At 40.7% G+C, this 25269-nt stretch overlaps 1 protein-coding gene across 3 annotated transcripts in view; it reads left to right on the top strand.

The window, feature by feature from the left end:
- Positions 1-25269, top strand: part of TBL1X (transducin beta like 1 X-linked) — a 153748-nt gene that overhangs the window by 101997 nt on the left and 26482 nt on the right. For 2 of the 3 annotated variants that reach the window (XM_026666902.2, XM_026666903.2), the window contains exon 3: positions 2991-3095. In XM_026666902.2, the coding sequence (XP_026522687.1) occupies positions 3038-3095 (58 nt within the window). In that variant the 5' untranslated portion in view covers positions 2991-3037. Of the gene's footprint in view, positions 1-2990; positions 3096-25269 lie in introns of those variants that run through there. The other variant, XM_087967049.1, reaches the window with a different exon arrangement.

Below are 25269 nucleotides of genomic sequence, written 5' to 3'. Positions count from 1 at the left end.
TTTGTGAGGGAGGGTTCATTTGTGCATTGGAGGCTTTGGGGTTTAAAGCCAGTCAGTTACAAGTGCAAGGCTAGCTGGCTACAGTGCTGTCCAGGAAAAGCCCAAGTTTGCTGCCTGTGTTTAATTGCAGGAGGAAGATTGCTTGGCACTGCTGTAGCTCATATTGAGAGAGCTCCTGATGCAAGGTCCTCCTATTCAGCCTGGGCTGGCATAGCACCAAGCAATTTTACTACTTCAAGTGAACATGAAGGAGTTCTTGAGTCACAAAACTGGAGTTTCAGTTACTGGTCACTGAATTTATTATTATTTACTTTTAAAATATAATATCTTACATTTTGTTGTAAGATATTTTAATTTTATTTTCTTAATTTACCCAACTGCATTTTAATCTGGTTTCAGCTACATTCAGGAATGTTGTGTACTACAGCAATGTCTTTGCACAGTATTTGATGCTCACTTTGTTTACTTGTGACTTAAAATGCCAATAATTTTACTGGCACAATTGAATCTTATGATTTATAAGTTTGATATCTGATGCTTGTCTTTTAAATCACTTTTAGGTTTGTTTTTTTTAAACCTATTTATTGGCTTTGAAGAATATCACATAAAAGAACACGTTGATTTTGTAAAACTTGTTTTAAAGGTTTAGTATACAGTTTTTAAAAACTCTTTTTATGTAAGCCCTTAATTCGGCATGGTTGACAAAATGTGAGGGAAGATGATGACTGAGAATGAAGTCAGCTTCAAGAGTTGTTCGAGAGTTTTTATCAGCCTAAGAAGTTTGAACTGATGATTATGGAATTTTCAGATATTTTATGTCATTTCAACTAATACAGATTATCCATATATCTTATAAAATTTTAAAACAACTGTCTTTCTTCAACCCTGCTTTTTTGGCATTCTGATAAAAATGATCTTAAAGAGAAAGATCACTGATGGATATTGGGAACTTATTGGGGGCATCAAGGAGTGACAATGCAATGTTGATGTAACCATTTTATAAAGCAGTAGACAGAGCAGTGAAGATAATGCAGGCAGATTCTGTGGTGATGGTTTAGAAAAGCAGTCTGAGTAAGAAAACTCTCAAAGAAAAAAAATGTTTTAGGAATCCTGAAAATGTTGAGATAAGTTACCGTGTTTCTCATTTAATAAGGCCGGGTCTTATTTTTTTTTGAGCCCCGAAAAAATGGCTAGGCTGTCTTTTCAGGGGTGACTTAATTCCCCCCCCCCCTTGCATCTTTGGGTGGGCAGGTGTCGACGGCTTGGATGTTGACCTCGGCATTGGTGGGGCACTTTGTATCGGGGTCAACGCAGGCAGCACCATATCCGGGTGTGCAACAAAAGTACTTCCTAACGGCAAGCCCCCCCCACCACCACCCCATTTCGCATGTTTTAATATAGGCCTTAATTTGGGGGGAAGGGCTTAATTTCATTTCATGCCTATAAAACATGCTGGGACTTCCTATTGGGGGAGGCCGTATTGTTGGAGAAACAGGGTAGAATTTAAACAGTTCAGTGAAAGGTAGTTGTGTCTAAGATATTTTTCCAAGCTCTAGTATATATTTTGTAAGTTCCTATTTTTGCCTCACTCTCTCATACATTGATACTGAATATTGTTTCAAAGTTGCCAACGTCAATCTTAGCAATTTTTTCTGTTACCTTCAGTTGTATTGGTTGGTATCAGTAATAACAGTAATGTAATAGTAGAACAGCAGCAGCAGCAAATGGGTATTTTGGACATAGGGATAATAAATTTGAATATTTTTATATTATTCTGATAGAGTTTATTCAGAACAAATAAACCTATAGTTGTGGACTAAGCTTTGAGAACACTTAAAATAGATAATGTGCTAATTTTTAGCAGTCTTGCCACTGAATGCATTTATGTTTTTTCTTATTGTATGTAATTTCTATAAAACTGGATTTTCTTCATGGACTTTTTAATAATTTTTTAACTATAAATTAATCCATGTTCTTTCCAAAGAAACTTTTTACTGAAGATAAGATAAAATATTTTTCTGTTAGGAAATACGATAGAAGGAAATAAAAGCAAATCACTATCTCTATTGTGCTAAGTCCAAATTACTGCAGTAAGTATAATTAATACCTAGGAAGAAGAATTCTAATTTACCATGATTGTAAAACTGCAGGGGGAAAACAATCTCTATGGATGATAGATTATATGAGAACACTGAAATAAAAGCACCAAATAGTTCCAATAAATAATAAATAAATAAATAATGCAGACATCTTCTAGTTTAATGTCTGACCTTCAGCTTCAAGGAAACCTGTAGATTAGTATAGCTGACTTAAAATAGCAGGTGTCCCTTTAAGCAGAAGGAATTGCTGAACAGTTTGAATGAGTAAATGTTTTCCTAAGTGCAAAAAAGGACAGATGTTGCATATATATGTAGAGAATTTGTAAAAAAAAACCAATTCTGTTATTGTGTAAAAAAAACATTATTGTGTAACTTATTATAAGCGGTCAAAGTGCAACATAGATATTGGAACAATTAGATTATATACTGTATTTTAAAGGCCACTTTATATACTTTTAATTCATAGTCATAGTTAAAATTGTATTTTATTTGTATATAATTTTTTAAAATAAATTATAAGCTGAGAATCACCAACCATGTTGGTCTAGATGACTTCTTTTAAACTGGCTATTATGTTACAATATTTGGTACTTTTCTGGTATGTGGGTTCATTTTACAAGGATAACCATGCAAATTGTGAATAGCTTCAAAATAAATGATGAAAATCTCATTCAAAACTGTCAACTTACTGTTGTTACACTTATTTTTCCCAACAATTAAATTTTTCAATCAATTAAATAATTACTTGAATACATGTTTATTTCATTTAAATGCAGCTGTAACTCAGAATAACAACATACCTGCCTTTAAGAAATTTAAAATTCTAAATTACAGTTAAGATTAAATAATTGCAATCAAAAGATATATTTCTGATTATTCTTCTTTGAACAGAGCGTGGATCACACTTGCAAGCCTCATTGTATTGAGGTGGGGCTAAGATGAGCATAACCAGCGATGAAGTGAATTTCTTGGTTTATCGTTACCTCCAGGAGTCAGGTAATTACTGTTTTTTTCACAATATAATGTATTTCTCAAACACAAAGTTATTGGCGGTAACAAAATCATCTAAAGTAGATTAAAATAAATATTATGTTAATTGGTTTCTTTGACAGTATTATTTATCCCAGTATAGCTTAATTAATTTTCATACTTTGTTAAGATACAGACACAATACTTCCAATGGGCATAAAGAAATTTGCAAAACTGCTAATAGGATTTATAGGAAGCTCAAAATGAAATGTAACAAAATCATAAGGATGCACTAAAATTTTATACAGTAAAAGAATAAAATATCATTCTGAATCCTAACATCAGAAGGTTCTATGAATGGAAAGGCGTTATTGCAGTCTTCTCAACCTTGGCAACTTTAAGCTGTCTGGACTTCAACTTCCAGAATTCCCAGCTAAACATACTGGCTAGGGGATTCTGGGAGTTGAAGTCCAGACAGCTTGAAACATCCAAAGGCTTTAACGAATACTTGTAAGACAATAAATAATTGTGTTCCATGTATTTTGGTTGATAATTAAATGAGAAACAGCATCTTTCCAGATAACTAGAGATGAAAGTAACTTTTGGAACATACTTTGGAACAATCATAGTAACTTTTGCAACATACTATGATTTTATACTGTTCAACAATGTAAAAACAATTATCATGTTGAACTGGCTTTGGGAAAAATTTAAAAGCCAATTTTATTGGAGTAATAAAAGAATAATATATTTTATCAATCTCATTTGAAACTGTCATTGGTGGTTTTATTTCTTCCATCCCTCAGCTTTTTTTTGAAAGCAGTAGCACAAGTACCGTGTAGCAATTATCAATTTTTATAATTCTAAATTGCCTAAACTTGCGAACATATTAGAACCAATATATTAGCCACTATTGCATATTAGAACCAAGCTATCATCATCATAAAGTAAAACCTTGATACACAAGACAATTCATAGTCCATAGAAAGGGGGTGAAGTCTGTATAATAATATTCATTGTATTTTAGGTCCATTAAGCCAAGGTATCACTGAAATAATAATGTTAATGCTGCAGTAAAGTACTAAAAATTTTTAAAAAGTGAACTGTAATGTTTTTGAAAAGAATAAATTAAAGTTTTTGACTGTGAAAAATAAAGTTCAGCTCTGGTCATTTTATTTTTACAACCTTTTTGTTATTTCAACATGTTCTTCCTTGGCATAACTTGTATAAATTATTCTTTTGAGCAAAGAAAGCAGAAATAATGGATTGGGCTTATAAAATATATCCTTATAGTTTATCTCAGACCAACCCAAACCCATCTTTCAGTCTACAGTCCAAAACAAAAACTGTCAAATGACAGATAATTTCCTGAAATGTGCTATTCCTGATACGTTTATGGTAACTTTACTCGCACCACACAAAAACAACTTTAAAGAAAAAAGGTTTGTTGTTGTGGCAATGCAAGAAACTATAGATTTTATGGATCAGCATACATAGCTCCAGTGAGTAGTGTTTTTGCTACAAATAATTTTACTTTGTGAAGAAGAGATTTCTTTAAAAAATATTAATAAATAATAAATAAAATATAAATAAAAAGGTTAGAAAAATTTAAACAATGCTAGTCTAAAACTTCAGTTTATTCTTTTCAAAAACATTACAATTCACATTTTTAAAAATTTCAGTACTTTGTTGTAGCATATATAAAGTAAATAGAAATATATGTTACTCTTATTTAAATATTGCATAGTTTACAAGACAAACCTAAATGGTTATTCACTGAAGAAAAAAATAGAAAGATAAATGTAACTTAGTGCACTTAAACAATGTACTGAAGATCTGGGAATCCAACAAGTTCAGTCTGCTCTTCCCAAGAGCTTCTCCCAATGTTATTTTTTGAGCAGTCAAACTTCTCCTTTTAAAGCAGTGAGATACTTCTATCAAATAACTGTTCCCAATATCCAAAGGGCATTAACCTTAGGAACCATTGTGATGCAGTATTAGAATGTAGTATTGCAGGCTGACTCTGCCCGCTGCCAGAAGTTCAATTCTGACTGGCTCAAGGTTCCATCCTTTTGAGGTCAGTAAAATGCCCCCAGATTATAGAGCCAGTAAATCACTTAAGAGAGTGCTGTAAAGCAGTATAAATTGGTTTATAAGTGCTATTAGCATACTGCAATGCACTTTCCACAGCCGTTTTGGATGGGCAATTCAAAAAAATACTATGAGAGCTGAGACTGTACCCCTCTGGACAAGGAACCATTGAAATCACACCCTGCTATACTGCATCTTCTATAAGGACTCACAGACTCAATTTATAACACCTTACCTAATATATCCAGGAACTACTGATCTCTTATATGTGCAACTACTGTTATCAGATCAGTACAAATTAGTTTCTTTGAATGTGGCCATATTCTTTATGCTGTCTGCAAGATTAGGCAAACTCCAACTGCCCACTGATAATCCACCACCAATCGTAATATATAATTGTGTCTGTTTTTTATTTTTATTTTTTATTATTGTTTTTAATGCTTTTATTTGTAATGCTGGTCTGTAACCATAATAAAAATGGATTGATAGGAAGATTAAAAAAACACGCTAAACTACCTAGGAAATAGAAAAAATACTATCAGAAAGTAAATAAAACTTAAAACAAAACATTAAAATTAATCTGTTAAAATTACCTATTTTAATGTTTAATGTTATTTATTTTGAACATGTATTGAAGTTAAATGTATTGTAGTTACACTGTACATTCTTGTGGCACTTTCATTACAAAGGTGATTCAGCGTGAACGTTGACAAATTTCATTAATCAACATTTTGAATCTGAGATTCAAACTTTTTTTTTAGCAACAGTGTAAGCTTAGTATAAACAAAGTTCTTCAGCAGAAAGATTTCTGATTTTTGAAATAGAATTAATTTCAAATTAATGTTTTTAACCCCAAAATTAATATCTTTGAAGAACATGGTTCAGCCTAGTAATGTCTAATCAATAAGCCCAAGCAAGTAGCAATGTGCATAATATACGTACCAAGTTCCTTTAAATGTATTATATCTGAAGCATAGAAAGGATGAGAATCAATATTTTTAAAAACATTCTCTCAATGGTCCAGTAATCCCTAGAAAATTGCTTTCTTGAATTAACTAAGCTTTTAGGTTATAAGAAGCATATCAAGCATTTCATAAAGCTAGAACCCATTGATTGGACAATATAAGATACCCCAACTCTAATACACTGCTCAAAAAAATAAAGGGAACACTTAAACAACACAATGTAACTCCAAGTCAATCACACTTCTGTCAAATCAAACTGTCCACTTAGGTAGCAACACTGACTGACGATCAATTTTACATGCTGTTTTGCAAATGGAATAGACAACAAGTGGAAAGCATAGGCAGGTAGCAAGACATCCCCAATAAAGGAGTGGTTCTGCAGGTGGTGACCACAGACCGCTTCTCAGTTCCTATGCTCTCTGGCTGATGGTTTAGTCACTTTTGAATGCTGGCGGTGCTTTCACTCTAGTGGTAGCAATAGACGGAGTCTACAACCCAAACAAGTGGTTCAGGTAGTGCAGCTCATCCGGGATGGCACATCAATGCGAGCTGTGGCAAGAAGGTTTGCTGTGTCTGTCAGCGTAGTGTCCAGAGCATGGAGGCGCTACCAGGAGACAGGCCAGTACATCAGGAGACGTGGAGGAGGCCATAGGAGGCCAACAACCCAGCATCAGGACCGCTACCTCCGCATTTGTGCAAGGAGGGACAGGAGGAGCACTGCCAGAGCCCTGCAAAATGACCCCCAGTGGGCCACAAATGTGCATGTGGCTGCTCAAACGGTCAGAAACAGACTCCATGAGGGTGGTATGAGGGCCCGACGTCCACAGGTGGGGGTTGTGCTTACAGCCCAACACCGTGCAGGACGTTTGGCATTTGCCAGAAAACACCAAGATTGGCAAATTCGCCACTGGCGCCCTGTGCTCTTCACAGATGAAAGCAGGTTCACACTGAGCACATGTGACAGATGTGACAGGGTTTGGAGACGCCATGGAGAATGTTAGGCTGCCTGCAACATCCTCCAGCATGACTGGTTTGGCAGTGGGTCAGTAATGGTGTGGGGTGGCATTTCTTTAGGGGGCCGCACAGCCCTCCATGTGCTCGCCAGAGGTAGCCTGACTGCCATTAGGTACCGAGATGAGATCCTCAGACCCCTTGTGAGACCATATGCTGGTGCGGTTGGCCCTGGGTTCCTCCTAATGCAAGACAATGCTAGACCTCATGTGGCTGGAGTGTGTCAGCAGTTCCTGCAAGACAAAGGCATTGATGCTATGGACTGGCCCGCCCCTTCCCCAGACCTGAATCCAACTGAGCACATCTGGGACATCATGTGTCTCTCCATCCACCAATGCCACATTGCACCACACACTGTCCAAGAGTTGAGGGATGCTTTAGTCCAGGTATGGGAGGAGATCCCTCAGGAGACCATCCGCCACCTCATCAGGAGCATGCCCAGGCATTGTAGGGAGGTCATACAGGCACGTGGAGGCCACACACACTACTGAGCCTCATTTTGACTTGTTTTAAGGACATTACATCAAAGTTGGATCAGCCTGTAGTGTTTTTTTCCACTTTAATTTTGAGTGTAACTCCAAATCCAGACCTCCATGGGTTGTTAAATTTGATTTCCATTGATAATTTTTGTGTGATGTTGTTGTCAGCACATTCAACTATGTAATGAACAAAGTATTTAATAATATTTCATTCATTCAGATCTAGGATGTCTTATTTTTGTGTTCCCTTTATTTTTTTGAGCGGTGTATAATGTTTTATTTATTTATTTATTAAACACATTTTGCCAGAAGTGGTTCTTGGTGGCTTACACCAAATGTGCCACAAAAAAATAAAACAAATATAAGGATGATAAATTTAAAATTCAATTAAAATAATTATACTGTATATCATCTATTTCCCTCTGGAGTTTCAGCAATTGAAATGGTATAAGAATCAAGCTGCATGTATCACATGTTATTATACTCTATGTGTTGCTGTTTAGCCTTTCTGGGTAGTGCATTTATTTTGTAAAATTGCAAACATTATACAAATATAGTTACATAATATTTGATTAAGAGTTCCGTTATCAAATTTTAAAAACAAGTATTCCCAAAATACTTACTCATTACTCTACAGTATCAGTGTAGCATGACAATAAATAATATTATATTTCCTGCTAATTAAGCCATTAAGACCCAGATACAGTGCATTCAGAAAATATTCAGACCCCCTTCACCTTGGTTAATCTTGTTATGCTGCAGCCTGATTCTACAGTTGTTGAAATTCATTCTTTCTCATTAATCTACACTCAGTATCCCATAATGACAGTGAAAACAGAATTTCAGAATTGTCTATAAATTTATTACAAAGAAAAAAACTGAAATATCACATTGGGATGGGTATTCAGACCCTTTGCAATGACACTTGCTCAGATGCCTCCCATTTCTCTTGATCATTGCTGATAAGTTTCTACACTTTGATTGGAGTTGACTTCTGGTAAATTAAATTGTTTGGACATGATTTGGAAAGGAACCTCTATAGAAGACCTCATAACTGACAATGCATTCTGTAGCAAAGCAACTGCATGAGATCAAAGGAACTGCCTGCAGAGCTCAGAGACAGGATTATTACAAGGCACAGATCCAGGGGAGACTACAATAAAATTTCTGCTGCATAGAAGCTTCCTAAGAGCACAGTGGCTTCCATAATTCTCAAATGCAAGACATTTGGCCCAACCAGGGTCTTCCAAGATCTGGTTGCCTGGTGAAACTGAACAACGAAGGGAGAAAGATCTTAGTAAGAGAGGTGACTCCAACTGAGCTTCAGAGATCCTATGTGGAGATGGGACAGAGTTCCAGAAGGATAACTATCACTGCAGCCCTCCACTGATCTGGGCTTTATGGCAGAGTAGCTAGACCAAGGGTGCTTAGATAATGGCCTGTGGGGCCACCCTGGAAATAGCGAAGGACCGGCCCACAGTGCCTCTGCCACTGAAAACAGAGCTCGGGAGGACTACGTTTGGTCCTTGCAAGCTCCGTTTTCACTAGCAGAGGGTTGCAGGAGGCCATCACAGCCAGAAATGGAGCTTGGGAGACGGTTTTTGCTGGCAGAGTGCTCAGGCTGCTACACTCATGCCCCCGACATGAATGACATCAAGCTGGCTATGCCCCTCTGCCCAACCAAGGTTAAACACATGTTCATTTTATTTCCAGTGCGTAAACTTAAAGGTATTTTAATACTTTCCAGGGCCTTTTTTGAAATCTTATTCCCATCCACAAATAGACTCAAAACCAAAATAAAAAAGATAAAAGAGTAATAAGAGTTGAAAGAGACCTTGGAGGTCTTCTAGTCCAACCCCTACACAAACAGAAAACACTATACTATTGCAGACAAATGGTTGTCCAATCTCTTCTTAAAATCTCCAGTGTTGGAGCACCCACAACTTTTGGAGACAAGTCATTTCACTGATTAATTTTTCACTCAGGCAATTTCTTCTTAGTTCTACTTTAGTTCTCTCCTTGATTAGTTTCTATGCATTGTTTCTTGCCCTGAAAAACAAATTGTATCTGAACTACCCACAATCCAAAAGATTAACAGAAGATTTATATAAAATGATTGCTTTTTTCTTTGATTGAACATTTAGACAGATTAAGTTATGTATTTCCATATTTGCCTGCTAAAATTATTAAATATATCAAAGGTTTTTTCTTGAATACTTTCCTTTTATTTTAATAGATGATGTTGAATGGTTCTGAATTTCTTGCAGGTGTTGATCACCCAGTCAAAGCAGTACAGTATAATTTAATATTCAGTGCAGCAATGGATATATTCTTGTTTCTATGAAACTTCATGGGAAGCCACACTTATTATAATTTTGGCAGCTATCTTGTTCCTCCAAAATCTTCTGATGATGCCCAAACGGTCACAAGAATATTTATATACAAGAGCGATCTTTAGTGAAAGAGGAAAGGATTAAGCCCTATTGATCCAACAATCATCCAAAAACAATGTTTGTAATTCCCAATAGGGTTTAAATTTGTATTAGACTATAATCTGATGCTTACATGATTGAGAATGAACCTTGTGATCTCAATGGAATGCTCTTTGGAGTAGATGAATAATAAATTACTCAATTAGTATTTTACATACGATTCTAAAATTAGTAATTTATTATGATTTTTAACATAGTGTAAATAGGGCACGGATTGCCAACCTTTTGGACCTCAGGGACCACCAAGCTCATAATTTTAAATCCCAGGGACCACTAACTGGTTCTGGGGGTGTGACCTAATTTGTGGGTGTGGCTTGGTGGTCATGTGACTGGCTGGGCATGGCTTGTATGTAAATATTATGAATATTTATATAAATATTGGTTTTTTTTATAAAAAAAGAGCAATTTTTACCCAAAATTAGGCAAAGCAGGCAGGCAGATTGAGTTGCTCACAGAATCACAGATTCATTCAGAGATCTATCTGCCATTGTCTAGCTCAGTCTGTCACATAAAATTTGCTAGCAAACAAACTCACAAAATTAACTCACAACGCACCATGTATGTAAATATTGAATTTTTTATTAAAAAAGAGCAACTTTTACCCAAAATTAGGCAAAGCAGGCAGGCAGATTGAGTTGCTCACAGAATCTTTCAGTGATCTATCTGCCATCGGCTAGCTCAGTCTGCCACATAACAATTTGCTTGCCGTGAGTCTGCACTGAATAATAGAACTGTCCTAAGGGAGGTTCGGCTGTGCTTAAAAGCAGAGCCGAAGATCTAAAGACTAGCTAGAAAGCAAGAAATCCAACCATTTCCTGCTTCCTAGCTAATCTAAATCTCCCAACACAGCAGAACAGCTGATGTTCGGAAAAAGGAAAAATAGTAATTTAGCAGGCAAGTTTGCCGGGTAAGGAGTGAGTGGGCGGGGAGGGTTCCCGCGGGCCATGTGGGCGGCGCAGCCTTGTGTTTCTGCGCAGCCTGGATTAATTGTTTGGGGGGGGTGCTCTGGGGGTGGCATTTCTCTGAGGCCCACCAAAATTTTCTCGTGGCCCACCAGTAGGCCGCGGCCCACTGGTCGGCAACAGCTGACATAGGGTATGCTTATTAATACTGTTGAATAAGTTTTTTAATTATGTAATTAGAAGCAAAAATGTAAATGAAGTTATTTATTTAATTCAGTTTATATGTTTGCTCCTCTCTCATAAAATGATGTTGGGAGGCCAACACAATAAACATCAATACGAAAAACAAAATACAATAAATAAAACTCATTAGACACTAAAAAGAAAAATGGTCACCAAGAATAAATCAATCAGCAACAAATTTATTCAATTCATGGCTCGACCTCATATCTGGAAAAAAAAGGCAAATCTGGAGGACTTTACGGAAGTCTATCTAGTCTTGGAAGGAATTGTGTTCTAGAGCAGTGATCCCCAACCTTTTTTACGCCGCGGCCCGGTACCGGCATCAGCTGGGCGCCGCGGCCTGGTACCGGCATCAGCTGGGTGCCGCCATCTTTTTTTGATGAAAAAGTGCATCAAAAAGATGATGCGGTGCAGCGCTTCGTGAGCTTTTCTGGGTAGAAATGGCTTTCTACCGGAAAAGCTCACCGAAGCGCTGGCGCCGCCATCTTTTTTGATGGCGTGCTTCGGTGAGCTTTCTACCCGGAAAAGCTCACCGAGCGCTAGCGCCGCCATCTTTTTGATGAAACGTGCTTCCGGTGAGCTTTCTACCGGAAAAGCTCACCGGAAGCACTTTTTCATCAAAAAAGATGGCGGCGCCCAACAAGCCAGCGGCCCGGTCCACGGACCGGTGGTTGGGGACCCCTGTTCTAGAGGGCAAGTAGTGTAACTGTAGATATCCTTCATAGAACTTGAAAGGTGATACTCTAATCAATGGGACTGGAGCACGCCACGCCCCTTCTGCCAGATTTGGTAGGGCAGATATAGACAATTAGATATGGTTGTTAAAATGTAATGGGCATTGCTGCAGAATAATGATATACTGAGTAATGGTGTTTCTCTTGAATTTTGTACACATTTGACTGGCAATAGAAATGCACTACTCTTTTGTGTCTGATTTCAAGTAGCAGTTGCACAAGTAGACATGCTGAGTGGCCTTTTTACATGAATGTCCATATTTGCTCTTCTATTTAACTCATATTTTGAAGACAAACATAATTTCTTAAGATAAAAGAGTTTGCCTGTCCTAATTAAATTTGGTTCATAAAACATTAGCTAGTACTATGAGGAAGGATTTATTTCTAGCTACTGTAGATCTGGGCATGGGGGGGGGGGGGGAGAAATGGCTGAAATGCACGTTTGAAGAAATTATTTCAAAGGATCTCATTATGCTATGTTTCCCCAAAGACAGTTCGAAAATCAAGGTGTTCTCCTTGCTGTCAGAACACCAGAAACTTCAGAAATATTGCCAACTTTGATGAAATTATTTTAACAGCAATTTTGTTAATTTTATTTACTATTAAGCAAATTTGCCTGCTGTGAAAATCTTTTTATTCCTTGATTACCCTGTAATTTTCTCTTTTGGTCTGTATGCTATAGTCTGTAAAATCGGCTAAAAAGATGTTTTCTGTGTAACAAGATAACAGCAAATGCTTCAAGCTACTCCAGGCTACAGATAAGGTTATGATGCCAATTAAATTTTTACATTGTTCATATGCACAGATATAAGTGTAATTCTAACAAATATTAAATAGGTTTAATCTCTCTCTCTCTCTCTCTGCAATTTCTTGATCCAGTTCTCTGTGTGAACTTGATTGGGGAATTAATCTGATAGGTTTCTAATATTGAAAACTGTTGGTTACGCTTGCCAAAAATCAACTGAATGTAAACAGCTAAATTGAATGAATGTGTGAATGAATATGTAAATATGTCTCTTAACATTTTTCAGAACATATATACATTACACACAGACATATAAGTATAAATGATGGTTTATTTTTACCTTGAATCAAGTTTGTTCAAAATGCACAACTATGAAATTGGATAATTTTTATTTTGTTTTCACTTTGCATAGTTTTCCTGCCAATTTTTGTTAATTAAGCTTCTGTAATCTGTGTTTAGCAGATTAAGCAATTCTCCCATTGTGCCCTAGAGCACTGATGATGCCTATTACCTCTTGTCCTCTTCCAGTAGCACTGCTGCAGTTGCCAACTCCAAATTCCAAGCCATTATGACAAGCTGGCGCTCACTGCAGTTTATTGCAGAGACAGCATTGGATAAACTTCTCACAAAAATTACAAACAATATGGAATATTCAACATTCCCTTTGCACTGGTGTGTGTGGAATTATTTTATATAGCAGTTGTGGCATAAACCAAAACTGTCAGCTAAGCCGACTGATAGATACCTTCAGGATCACCTCTTCCAACCAGAAATAACCATATGATTCATTGATCTTCCTAAAGAAACTTGTTAGCTTCCTAGTTATTCATAGTACCAAGGGGCTGAAGCTTGGAAATGCTGTTTTTCATTAGGAGTATTCATCATCTTGAACAGCTTCCTCTTGAAGTTCTCACTTGCCTGCATTCTGCTGTCTCCCTTTATATTATTGAAAACAGCTCTTCCAGTGCCTGGAGAGTGAGATCATGCTCTATTTGGATTGCACATATATTTTACTTTTTAAATTATGTTTTGTTTTATTTTATCATGGCTATTTTTGTAAAATTATCATGTACATCTTAATTATGCCATTGAACAAACTGCAACAAATTGACATTCCTGCCTTCTAACAGTTGAGAAAGAGTTATTGGCACAAGATAACTCAGCCAGACTTTCATGACTTAGGCAGATCTACAACTAAGTTTTTCTGTCCCTAGTCCAACACTAGACCAAATTGTTATCAAAACAAAAAATATATACAAAATTACAAATTTAAAGAGAGGGAAAAACTTCAGAATTCAAACTGATGTTCAGGATATTTTAAACAGACATGTATTATTCTCCGTAGAACTGCTGCGAGCATCCAGAGAGTGGGAGGTGCTCCAGTCTTCATTTCTCACAGGCTAAGTTATAATTAGGGAACGCTCCTCCTTCCTCCACGTGACCCCTCCTTGCGTTTCCCAGTTTTCGCTTAGCCTTCGAGAAATACAGGCTGCTAATTTACTGTTCCTTGGCCGTTTCAGGTTTCTTTCGTTTTCGTTGTGTCAGGTTTGATTAATACTATTTTCTCCTTGTCCCTGTGCCTTGGTATTTGCTCTAAATTTAGTTCAAGAGCTTTTTCGCTCTCAGGAGGGAGATAAGGGAACGGAGCCTTTCGCCCCCCCCCCACCGCTCCTCCCCCTTTCCTCTGCCGTTTCAAGTGTGTAAGGGCTCAGCCGCTTGAATAGCCTGCGCTATTTTTAGCGCGCTGATTGCGTCTTCCCCCCAGAACGCCCTTTATATGCATTGCTTCCTCTCCCAGCCCTTTATTTGTGATTTTGGATTTCTTGGTTTCTGATTAGGGCTGGTGCGCCTCTGAAACGTGCGCTCAGTGCCGGGCGGCCATTTTGAGCGCGCCTCGTGGCCGGCGCCATTTTTAATTCATTCAAAAAAGAATAAAACGAATTTTATTTTTCGTTGAGCTGTGTGGTCTTTGCAGGCCCTTAGCGGGACCGTCAGGCCGCGTGGACCAATTTTTTTACTTTTAGAGAGTACTGTGGCTCCGTGCCCTGTTGCTTTTCTTAATTTTATTGTTGGCTTCTTTCCTTGCCCGCAGCTCTTTCAGAGGCGCTGGCACATACTCCCCATTGTTGTTGGGGGGCTGCCTAGGAGGCCTATTTGTTCACTATTTGTTCACTCTTTATATGTATATATATATATATATTTATAGTTTGGCCTCAGCGTTCATTTGATTTATTTGAGTTTTAGGTTTGAGGTAGAAGGCCTTTTTTTGCTGCTAAAATTTAATTGGCCTCATTTTCCTTTGGGCCTAGCCCACAATTTAAGACATAGTAAATAATTTTTGTTTATATAGTTAATAGCTTTAGATAGATTTTTCTTCCTTTATAAAAAAAAATATTTTTGAATTTGATTAATAAGAATAATTCTAGTAATTAATAAATAGTTACATAAGTTAAGAATTAGAATTAAGAGAATAAAAAAAAATTTATTCCAAAAGGGGGACGTGACCCAACCTTGGGAAAACCGGCTGGCATTGTAGGCCGAACTCCTGGGCGTGCCAACCGCCTTTCTTATTGACAATTATTTGTTTGTTAGCATGGCAGAGGCTAATCCTACTGGCTCTTCTTTGAAGGCCAAATCTAAAACGCACTACCTTCGCAAAAGGGACAAGGACTCTTCCAGTACCGCTCAAAGAGATGCATTAAGACGCCATAAGGCCCTAGAGAAAGAGTTTAGCAAACGGGCTAGAGAATCACACTCTGTTACACCTGCCTTACCTTCTACCTCCGCCCCCCCCCCTGCCAAGTCAATCTTCCCCCTCCAGGTGCGGTAACACCCAGGGCCGCCAGCCCACCCGTGCGCCCGAGGCGACCTTCACGCCAACCGCTGCAGGCCTTCGCCCTGAAGATCCTGTTGCAGTCATCATCCTGGATAGTGTTAAGGAATGGATGCAGTCTGCCATCCGTCAAGGGATAGCCGAAGGAATGCAACAGCTGTCCAGACCGGACAACCGTGAAAGGACTCCCAAGGTTGGCTCCTTATCCGGAAGGTCTCTCTCCGGACCAGCGTCTCAGCATGGTCAGGTACCTTCCCATATGGATGCCCCATTCCTAGAGGGGGAGGACACCCGCGAGGAGGAGGCAGCGGGCTTTGAGCCCTTCGAGGAGGACGAAGGCTCTGATAGAGGGTCCTTACAGTATTCCGAGCCTTTTTTTTTGAGACAGAGCCTATGGAAGGGGAGATGTCAGAAGATGAGGGCATTCTTCCTGAACAATCTCCTACTGTTGGTCTTTTCAAACCTCATTTATTTAAGTCTTTACTTTTCAAAGCAAAAAACGCTTCAGGTCTGACTTCCCAGTCTCCCTCCGACCCTCCTCCATCGAACCCAGAGGATCCAGATGACCTAATGTTCAGGCAGACGGTGGTAGAGGCTGACACTATTCACGACCCCCGATCTTTTCAGATTTGGTTTCCAGACAGTTGGCTTCGGTGGGCCCTTTCCCGCCCCTCTAGTCAGGACAAGAGGTTATTTAATCTTGACCCGGATTTCTCCGCTATGTTGGATACCCGGAGGTGGATGACCCAATTGTAAGACTAGCCTCTTCCTCCAACCCTACCGATGCACTGGAAACGTTGAAGCCGGAGGACAAGCGAGCAGAGATGGCGCTCCGACGAGCGCACCAATCTGATGCTTGGGCCATTCGGTCAGCCACTGCTGCCTCCTTCTTCACCCGGTCTTCCATTAGGTGGCTTAGACAGCTGAAGCAGCATATCCCCCCAGATAACACCAGGGCCCATCAGGATATTGCAAAAATCACGGCGGCGGCAGAATTTGCAGCCGACGCCACCTTTCACTCTGTTAAGTTTTCATCCCGAGCCATCTCTTCCCATGTAACTGCCAGGAGATTACTTTGGCTTCGGCACTGGCAAGCTGACATAAAAAATAAGTCCAAGTTGGCTTCAGCCCCTGTCTCAAAGGGAAAACTGTTCGGGCCCGCGCTTGAACCTTTACTGCTGGAAACTCGGAACAAGAAAAAGTTCTTGCCCTCGCTTTTTCGTAGACAGGAATCTAGGGGATCCCAGCCCTTTCGGAGGGGCTCCTTTCGTTCCCCCTTCCAGCCATCATTCACCCCTAGGTTTCAGGGTTCCCCGTCATTCCGGTCATCCTACCAGGACCGGAGTGATTCGGGAGACAGAAGCAGAAGAGGGGGCAGCTACAGAAGGCCCTTTAGGGGGGCTGGGGGCAGGGCGTCCCGCCGACCTAGATAGGATTACAGGTCTTTATCCCATAGGCGGCCGCCTCCGGCATTTTGCCGACCAATGGGAGGAATCCACTTCAGATGCTTGGGTCAGAAGCTCCGTGCGTTTTGGCCTGGTCCTACAGTTTCGTACTTCCCCGCCTGAACATTTCAGGATTTCACCCATCTCCAGGGATCCTACTAAGCGGGCCCTCATGGTCTCCGCAATCAAACATCTGTCTGATATTAAGGCCATCCAACCTGTACCAACTTCACAACGAGGAAGGGGTTTCTATTCCCTTCTATTCTTGGTGCCTAAGCATTCCGGCGGTTGGAGACCCATTTTAGACCTTAAGAGACTCAATCGCTTTGTTATTCACCATAAGTTCAAAATGCAGACTTTACAGTCTATTTTGCAAAGCATCAGAGAAGGAGATTGGCTTACGTCTGTTGACCTCTCCGAGGCTTATCTCCATATTCCCATCCATCCCTCGTATTCTAAATATCTGAGATTTTGCTATAACAATCAGCATTTTCAGTATGTGGCCCTCCCTTTGGTCTCGTCTCGGCCCGAGATCCTTCACTAAGGTGTTGGCGGCTATAGCAGCGCACCTTAGACAGGTCCCCATACGTATCCATTGCTATCTTGACGATATCCTTGTCGCATCCCCTTCCCGACATCAGGCCGAGAGTGATACTAACACTACCCACTCGGTTCTCCAGGCCCACGGTTTTTTAGTCAATGGGAGAAAAGTCAGCTTAGTCCTTCCACGCGTATAGCCCAGCTGGGGCTGTGATTGATTCTGTGGAAGGAGAGTTTTCTCTCTCAGGAGAGGCTCATTAGTATCCACGCAGCTATCAGGGCTATCCGGCAAACGGGGAAGGCATCTTTGCTCAGTCTATCCAAGCTGCTGGGAAAGCTGGTTTCTTGCATCTCTATTATCCCTTGGGCTCGCTTGCATTCCAGATCCTTGCAGTGGTTCCTCCTACCATACCAGCGTTCAGGAAGGAGCACATCAGGCCTGGTGGTGAAAGTACCTCCAAGGGTCCTCGCCTCTCTCCTTTGGTGGACTCGTCCATCTGTCAACTCAGGACATCTGTTCAAGGAGCCTCAAAGGATCACTCTCACGACGGACGCAAGTCTTTCCGGATGGGGGGCTCACCTGCAATCGCTATCGGCCCAGGGAGTTTGGTCTCCTGCGGAGCAAAACCAAAACATCAACTGGTTAGAGCTTTGCGCAGTGTACTTGGCCCTCCGAGCTTTCATTCCTCAGGTGAGAGGGCGCCATGTCCTGGTCCTTACAGACAACACTACGACCAAGGCCCACATCAATCGTCAAGGGGGTACCCACTCTATTCTCCTCATGAGGGAGGCCGAGCGACTGTGTCGGTGGGCAGAAGCACACCTGCTGTCCATCAGAGCGGAGCACATCTCCGGAACCTCCAATGTCCAAGCAGACTGGCTCAGCAGGGCCACGCTGGACCAAGCAGAGTGGCGTCTACACCCACGCCTGTTCAGGGAGGCAGTAGCCAGGTTCGGCCAGCCTTTGGTAGACCTCTTTGCTTCGCCACTCAACGCGCAAACACCACGGTTCTTTTCCCGTTATCCCTCCAACGGTGCGGAGGACCACGATGCCCTGCGTTGCCCATGGCCTCCCGGGCTGCTGTATGCCTTCCCTCCATTTCCGTTGATTCCCAGGGTGATTCGGAAACAAATATTCGAGAGAGCAGAGGTCCTATTGGTGGCTCCGTATTGGCCCAGGAGACCGTGGTTTGCGGACCTGCGCAATCTGTCGATAGCCCCGCCGTGGAGGATTCCACCAGAGCAGATCTCTCTGTCACAAGGCCCACTCCTTCATCCAGAGCCGCAATGGCTTCAGTTAGCCGTTTGGAGGTTGAGCGGGAAAGACTAATTGAGGAGGGCTTGTTGGCCCAGGTCATTAATACCATTTTGGCTGCCAGGAGACCTTCTACTACTCGTATCTATGATGCAACCTGGAACAGTTTTTGTAAGTGGTGTCACAAATCATTCGTCGATCCACGTTCTCCTTCCATTGCCCAGATCCTGGCCTTTCTGCAAGACGGCCTAGATGGGGGCTTATCACCCAATACCTTGAGGAGGCAGGTCGCAGCTCTCTCAACAGTGGTGGCTGGCGGCTCATTCGGTCCTCTTTCCCACCACCCTCGGATTAAGGCCTTTCTTAAAGGGGCTTCCAACTTGTGTCCTCCAGTGGTGCACAGATACCCGACGTGGGACCTTAACAAGGTTCTCTTGGCCTTGACTAAGCCTCCATTTGAGCCTCTCAGAGAGGCAACACTTCAATTTCTTACCTTTAAAGTAGTTTTTCTGGTGGCAATAACCTCAGCTAGAAGGATATCTGAAATTGCAGCTCTATCCGTGAGAAAAGATCTGTGTATTTTTCATCCTGATCGGGTGGTTTTGAGACCAGACCCTTCCTTTCTACCAAAAATCAATTCAGCATTCCACAGGGCACAGGAGTTGGTCCTCCCTAATTTCTGTCCAAAGCCTTTGCATGAAAGGGAAAGACAGTGGCACACCCTCGATGTTCGTAGGGCGTTGCGTATTTACATCTATCGCACACGGTCCATCAGGAAATCGGAGTCTCTGTTTCTGTCCTTTCAGCCAAAGACGTTAGGTTGTAAGGTATCCCCGTCCACAGTGGGCCGTTGGATTAGAGCCACCATATCCAAGGCCTACTTGGTTCAGGCTCTTCCGGTCCCTAGTGGAATAACCGCTCACTCTACCAGGAGTGCTGCTACATCAGTTGCCTGGGCCACTCAGGCTTCCATTCTTGACATTTGCCGGGCTGCCACCTGGGCTTCCCCGTCACCCTTCATACGCCACTATAAAATTGATACCTACGCTTCAGCTGAAGCATCCTTTGGCAGGCGAGTCCTGCAACAGGTGGCGAGAGATACCCAGGAGATTCCGATCCAGACGGAGTCCCGCCCGTAGGACACACATGCTTTGATATGTCCCACTCTCTGGATGCTCGCAGCAGTTCTACGGAGAATGGGCGTTGGTTCTTACCTGATACGCCTCTTCTCGTGGAACTGCGTAGAGCATCCAGCCCCACCCTTTTTTGGTCCGTCTGGTGGGGAATCCTGTTTCGGCCAATGACGTTGTTGTATATAGTTGAGTTTGTACTATAGTTAAGATTAGAGGGTGTTTTTGTCCTCGTCTTCGCGAAACTGGGAAACGCAAGGAGGGGTCACGTGGAGGAAGGAGGAGCGTTCCCTAATTATAACTTAGCCTGTGAGAAATGAAGACTGGAGCACCTCCCACTCTCTGGATGCTCTACGCAGTTCCACGAGAAGAGGCGTATCAGGTAAGAACCAACGCCCAATTTCATACCTGTATATTATATTCCAGTATATTAAAAGATATAAACACCAGAATATTTTTAGCCTTCCAAATATTTTTTAAAAATAGCTACTTCAAATAACTTAATGGCAATTAATATGATGCCCTGGATTTATTGACGTTTATTTTTGTTTGCTTTTTTATGTTAGATGTGATACACATTTTTATATATGGGATGAAACCAATCAGCATGGTGATTTGATAGGTACTGTTAAGCATTTTCTTTACATTAGGTGTTGGCAAACATATTTGTTCAGGATGTGCTTCCCAAGTAAAAATAAATATAAAATTGTCAGGATGTGAACATAATGAAGAACATGCTTGAAGTGCCTTCTGAATGGCAGCCATTCCGTTCAGAAGTGAACTTTTTGGTATGCCAGGTTAAAAGATGACCAGCCAGGATTCGTTGCCAGATCCTCAACTCTGGAAGCAGACCAACTAGCTTTTCTTTAATCTGGAACTCTGTGACCTGAAACAAATAAAAATAAAGTAGTGTGCCATCTTACCACTATCTAACTCGTGGGAAAATGCATAGCTGTAATATTTTTTTAATGTGAACAGGATGAAATCTGCATGACAGATGGGAACATTTTAAGGGTACAAAACATGCCATGTCATAGAAATTGGTGCTGCATTCTTTATGCTTAAAAAAAGCCTATAACTTTCTTGTTTTATCAAGAACGAATTAAATGCAAGAAAATAGATTGCTATCAACAACTGATGGTTGCATTATCTTCCTGGGTTTCCAGATCTGTTCTCATCATAAAATAGTTTTAAATTCTGAAGCTGAAAATCAATTTCCATGCAAGTAACATGTACAAAAAAGTCACAAAATGTAAAGAATGCTAACTGAGAAAGGAAACATTTTGTCTCAATGGAAAGAGTGAAGTATTATGGTTTGTGCCTTGATACCCAGAATGGGTAAAAATTAGTTATTACTATGTTTACCACTACAGGAAGCACTACATGGGTAAATTAAGCTTAGTGTAATCTAGTATACATTTTCTTGATGTATTTAAACAATGTTATGCAAAAGCCTTGATTCTGGGAAGGTGATGGTCAATCTCCATGTATCCATCTGAGGATCATGGTGCAATCTATGTCTTTAATTTTTTTGCCTTGTTCCTTTTCTGCATCTCAGATGACACTGATTACAATTAAAGGGACTAGCTTCATGTGTGTTATGTAGTTGAGGTTGTCAGTAATACATAACAGTTATTTCAATATTAAGTAGCAGGTATGATGTTATACTTAGATGTTATAGTCCTTCTGATAAACTGAACTTTTTCCTTTCATGTGAAAAAAGATTCTCCCACTTACCATTTCTAAAAATGTATAGAATTTTTGTAGATAATATAAAGAAATTATATACAAATTATATATTAAATGCATGTTTTCATTATAATAACCAGCAGAAGCCTGTATAAACCAAATTCAATGTGTTTCAAAGCAGTTGAGTATCAAGGTACTGTGTTTCCCTGAAAATAAGACCCGGTCTTTTCTTTTCAACCCCAAAATAAGCACCAGGTCTTATTTGTGGGGGGGATATCTTACCCGCTTACCTTAGCACCACCACAGCCATGCCTCCCACACCTTGACACCTGTTGTGCTGCTGGCTGAATTTTTTTGTGGCCACTTGCAGTTCTTGTGGCTTGTTGCATGGGTGCTTCTGCTCGCGGCAAGAGGCTACATGGCGTGTTGTGCTGTTGCATGTGAGAGCGGTAGCATTGGCATGACAAGCCTTGCAGCATTCTACCATGAGTAGCGGCGGTGGCACAACAAGCCTTGTGGTGTTCTGCTGCAAATGGCGGCACCAGCACAATGAGCCATGTGGCATTCTGCCACGAGAAGCTGCAGAATAATTCAGGCAGTGGCACGACAGGTGTTGGGGCACGGGAGGCCTGACTGCAGCGATCCTAAAGTAAGCAGGTGTGGGGTGTGTGGGACAGCTCTACCCCAACCCTAGCTTGATTTTTATGCCTCACCCCACCTCGTACAACCAGATGGTGGGCGGGGATTAACTAGGGTTTATTTTGGGGGTGGGGCTTATATTATGTGCTGGTGTGAAAAATCAGTCTAGGGGTTGTTTTCAGGGTAGGCTTATTTTCAGGTACCACTGTACTGTTATAAAGTAAACAAAGCAATGCTAGTTCATATGAAAAAATCCATATTTCCCAATGACTGCATAAAAATTAATTGGTAGTTTTTTTTTAAATTTAAGCTATTACAAAATAAGAAATATCTGTATGGTACATGCTATTAAGGGGCAATGTTAGTAGGCATGAATAGCTCAATGCAAATATGTCCTGACAATCACATTTATAGCATAACATTTTGACTAAATTGCTGCTGGCAGTTTTATGTTTAATGCAGGTAAAATGCAATAAATATATTTATCATTGGGTTGCATTTCTTTGATAACTGTTACATAAGATTTTTTTGACAGCACCATAATGGCCAGTTTCCTCTGATGTAGCTTTTATGTAGTATCTTCAGCACTGAAATCATATGAGAAAAAATATCACCAATTCTTACACTTGTTTGCCTCTGTATTTTACAAAAACTATTAGCAATACTGCATTGCCATTCCAGAAAAATCCTTACATATATTATTACCCTTTCTGTATTTAATTAGGATGGGTTGCCTAAGTTCCATAAGGCTGTTTTAGTCTTTTTGTGCCTGTCCTTGAGAAAGAGTTTCCCTTGGAGATAGATCTATATGGCTTCCATGCTGCTGGAATTTCAGAAGGCTTAAAAAACCTTGTTTGTTTTCCCAGGCCTTGAGCTGAGCTTGGAGAGATGCTCTGTGTTGTATGTGTGGGTGCCTTTGACCAAATTCTCCATTTGTTTCTTTTTAGCTTTATTTTTTATTTTTAAAAACTCATTTTGTTTTATTGCATTCTGCTCAGAATCCAATAAAATATTTTTGGAATATTTTAAAAACAAATCTGAAGTGCTGCACAGCCCTATTAACCAATTATATTGTTAAAAGCAGTGTAGTAATATATGGTAGTTAGTCCTTCACCAGAGCAAAAAAAAATGAAAATAATTGCAACAAAACATATTTATCATTGTAGGGGGAAAAAAAAGATAAAAGAATCATAGCAGCAGAGCATAAAATGCAATATATTACCAACCTGAGATTCTCCATTTTCAACATGATAATGTACATGAATTAAAATAATATTCACCAGACGTTAAAAAAGCCAAAACATGCAAACTCTGGCTTTGCTCTACTTTCCCAATGTGCCGTCGCCACTGCATTCGAGGTGCCGGCCCCGCAGGCTCACCCCATTGACTGTTGCACCGGAGCAGTGCAAGAGACTCAATGGGGTGAGCCTGCGGAGCCAGCGCCTTGAACGCAGCTCCAGCGGCATGTTGGGAAAGTAGAGCAAAGCCATTCAAGGCGCCGGCCCCACAGGCTCAACCCATTGACTGTTGCACTGGAGCGATGCAAGGGGCTCAATGGGGCGAGCCTGCCTGGAGCCGGCGCCTCGAACGCGGTGGTGGCAGCACATTGGGAAAGTAGAGCAAAGCCAGAGTTTGCATGTTTTGGCTTTTTTAATGTCTGGTGAATATTATCTATCCAAAATATCTATGTATATATCTATCTATCTACCTACCTACCTACCTATCTATCCATACATACATACATCCAAAAGGTCTGTCTGTCTGTCTTCCTACCCGCTTGCCTGTCTACCTACCTACCTATCTATCTGTCTACCAATATCTCTATCTACCTATCCATTCATCCATCCATCCAAAAGTCCTGCCTGACTGACTGCCTGCCCACCTGTCTTTCTGTCTGTCTATCTATCTATCTATCTATCTATCTATCTATCTATCTATCTATCTATCTATCTATCTATCTATCTATCTATCTACCAATATATCTGCCTGCCTGCCTGTCCCTTCCTTCCATCCCCCCTTTCTTTGTCCCTTTTTCTTTCCCTTTTCTCTTTCTTTTCTTCTTTCTCTCTTTCTTTTTTCTCTCTCTTTTTCCCTCACTCAGGCTCACCCCATTGACTTGGTGCACCACTCCACTCAGACTTGCTTGGGCAGGTCCCTCCGATGCAGTGGGCTCAATGGGGTGGACCTGCGGTGCCGGCACCTAAAACGCGGCAGTGGTGGCACGTTTGAAAAGTAGAGCAAAGCCAGAGGTCGGTAATTTTTGCTGCAAAGAATCACAAAAGCTTCTGGGCTGTGCACAAGAAGGGACACACATGTCAATGCAATTCAGCAACATAAAATAAAGAAATACAAATAAAACAAATCAACAAGAATCGGCAAAGCATCTCTGATTAGATTCTATTCACTACTAGAATCTAATCACAGATGCTTTGCCAGTTCTAATCCAATGACCTGCTCCAGCAGGGTTAGAAGCAGGGGTGGGATTCAAATTTTTTAACAACCAGTTCTCTGGGCGTGGCTAACTCAATATAACTCACATTGAGGCATGCATCTCCTCGCCTGGCCTCTCATGACTGTGGGGATGCTGCAACAGTCATAAGTGTGAAAAATGGTCATAAGTCACTTTTTTCAGTGCCATTGTAACTTTGAATGGTCACTCCACACAAGCAAAGTACCAGAAAGGAGGGGAAAAAGACTCCAGAGAAGTTCCTGAGACAGGAAGTCTAGTCCTGCCAAGAATGTAATAAGGGTTAACAGAGAGGCAGTTTCTGTAGGCAACACCAGAATGTTTCCTTCCTGCCTTCCTTACAGGATTAGGCCACTAATTTCTTCTAACAACCGGTTCTCCGAACTGCTTAGAATGTTAACAACCGGTTCTAGGGAATAGGTGGGAACTGGTAGAATCCCACCCCTGGTTAGAAGGGAGTGTGTGTGTATGTGTGTGCATGGCTGTCAAAACTCCAAAAATAGGTCAAGTAGCTCTGGGGAGGCCAGTCATAAATTAGAAC

Source organism: Notechis scutatus, chromosome 5, assembly GCF_049901735.1.
Source record: "Notechis scutatus isolate UNSWTSFEM ecotype Mainland chromosome 5, rNotScu1.2, whole genome shotgun sequence".
Taxonomy (NCBI): Eukaryota; Metazoa; Chordata; class Lepidosauria; order Squamata; family Elapidae; genus Notechis; species Notechis scutatus.
The sequence above is the reverse complement of the archived record's forward strand: the minus strand, read 5'-3'. Positions and strand labels throughout refer to the sequence as shown.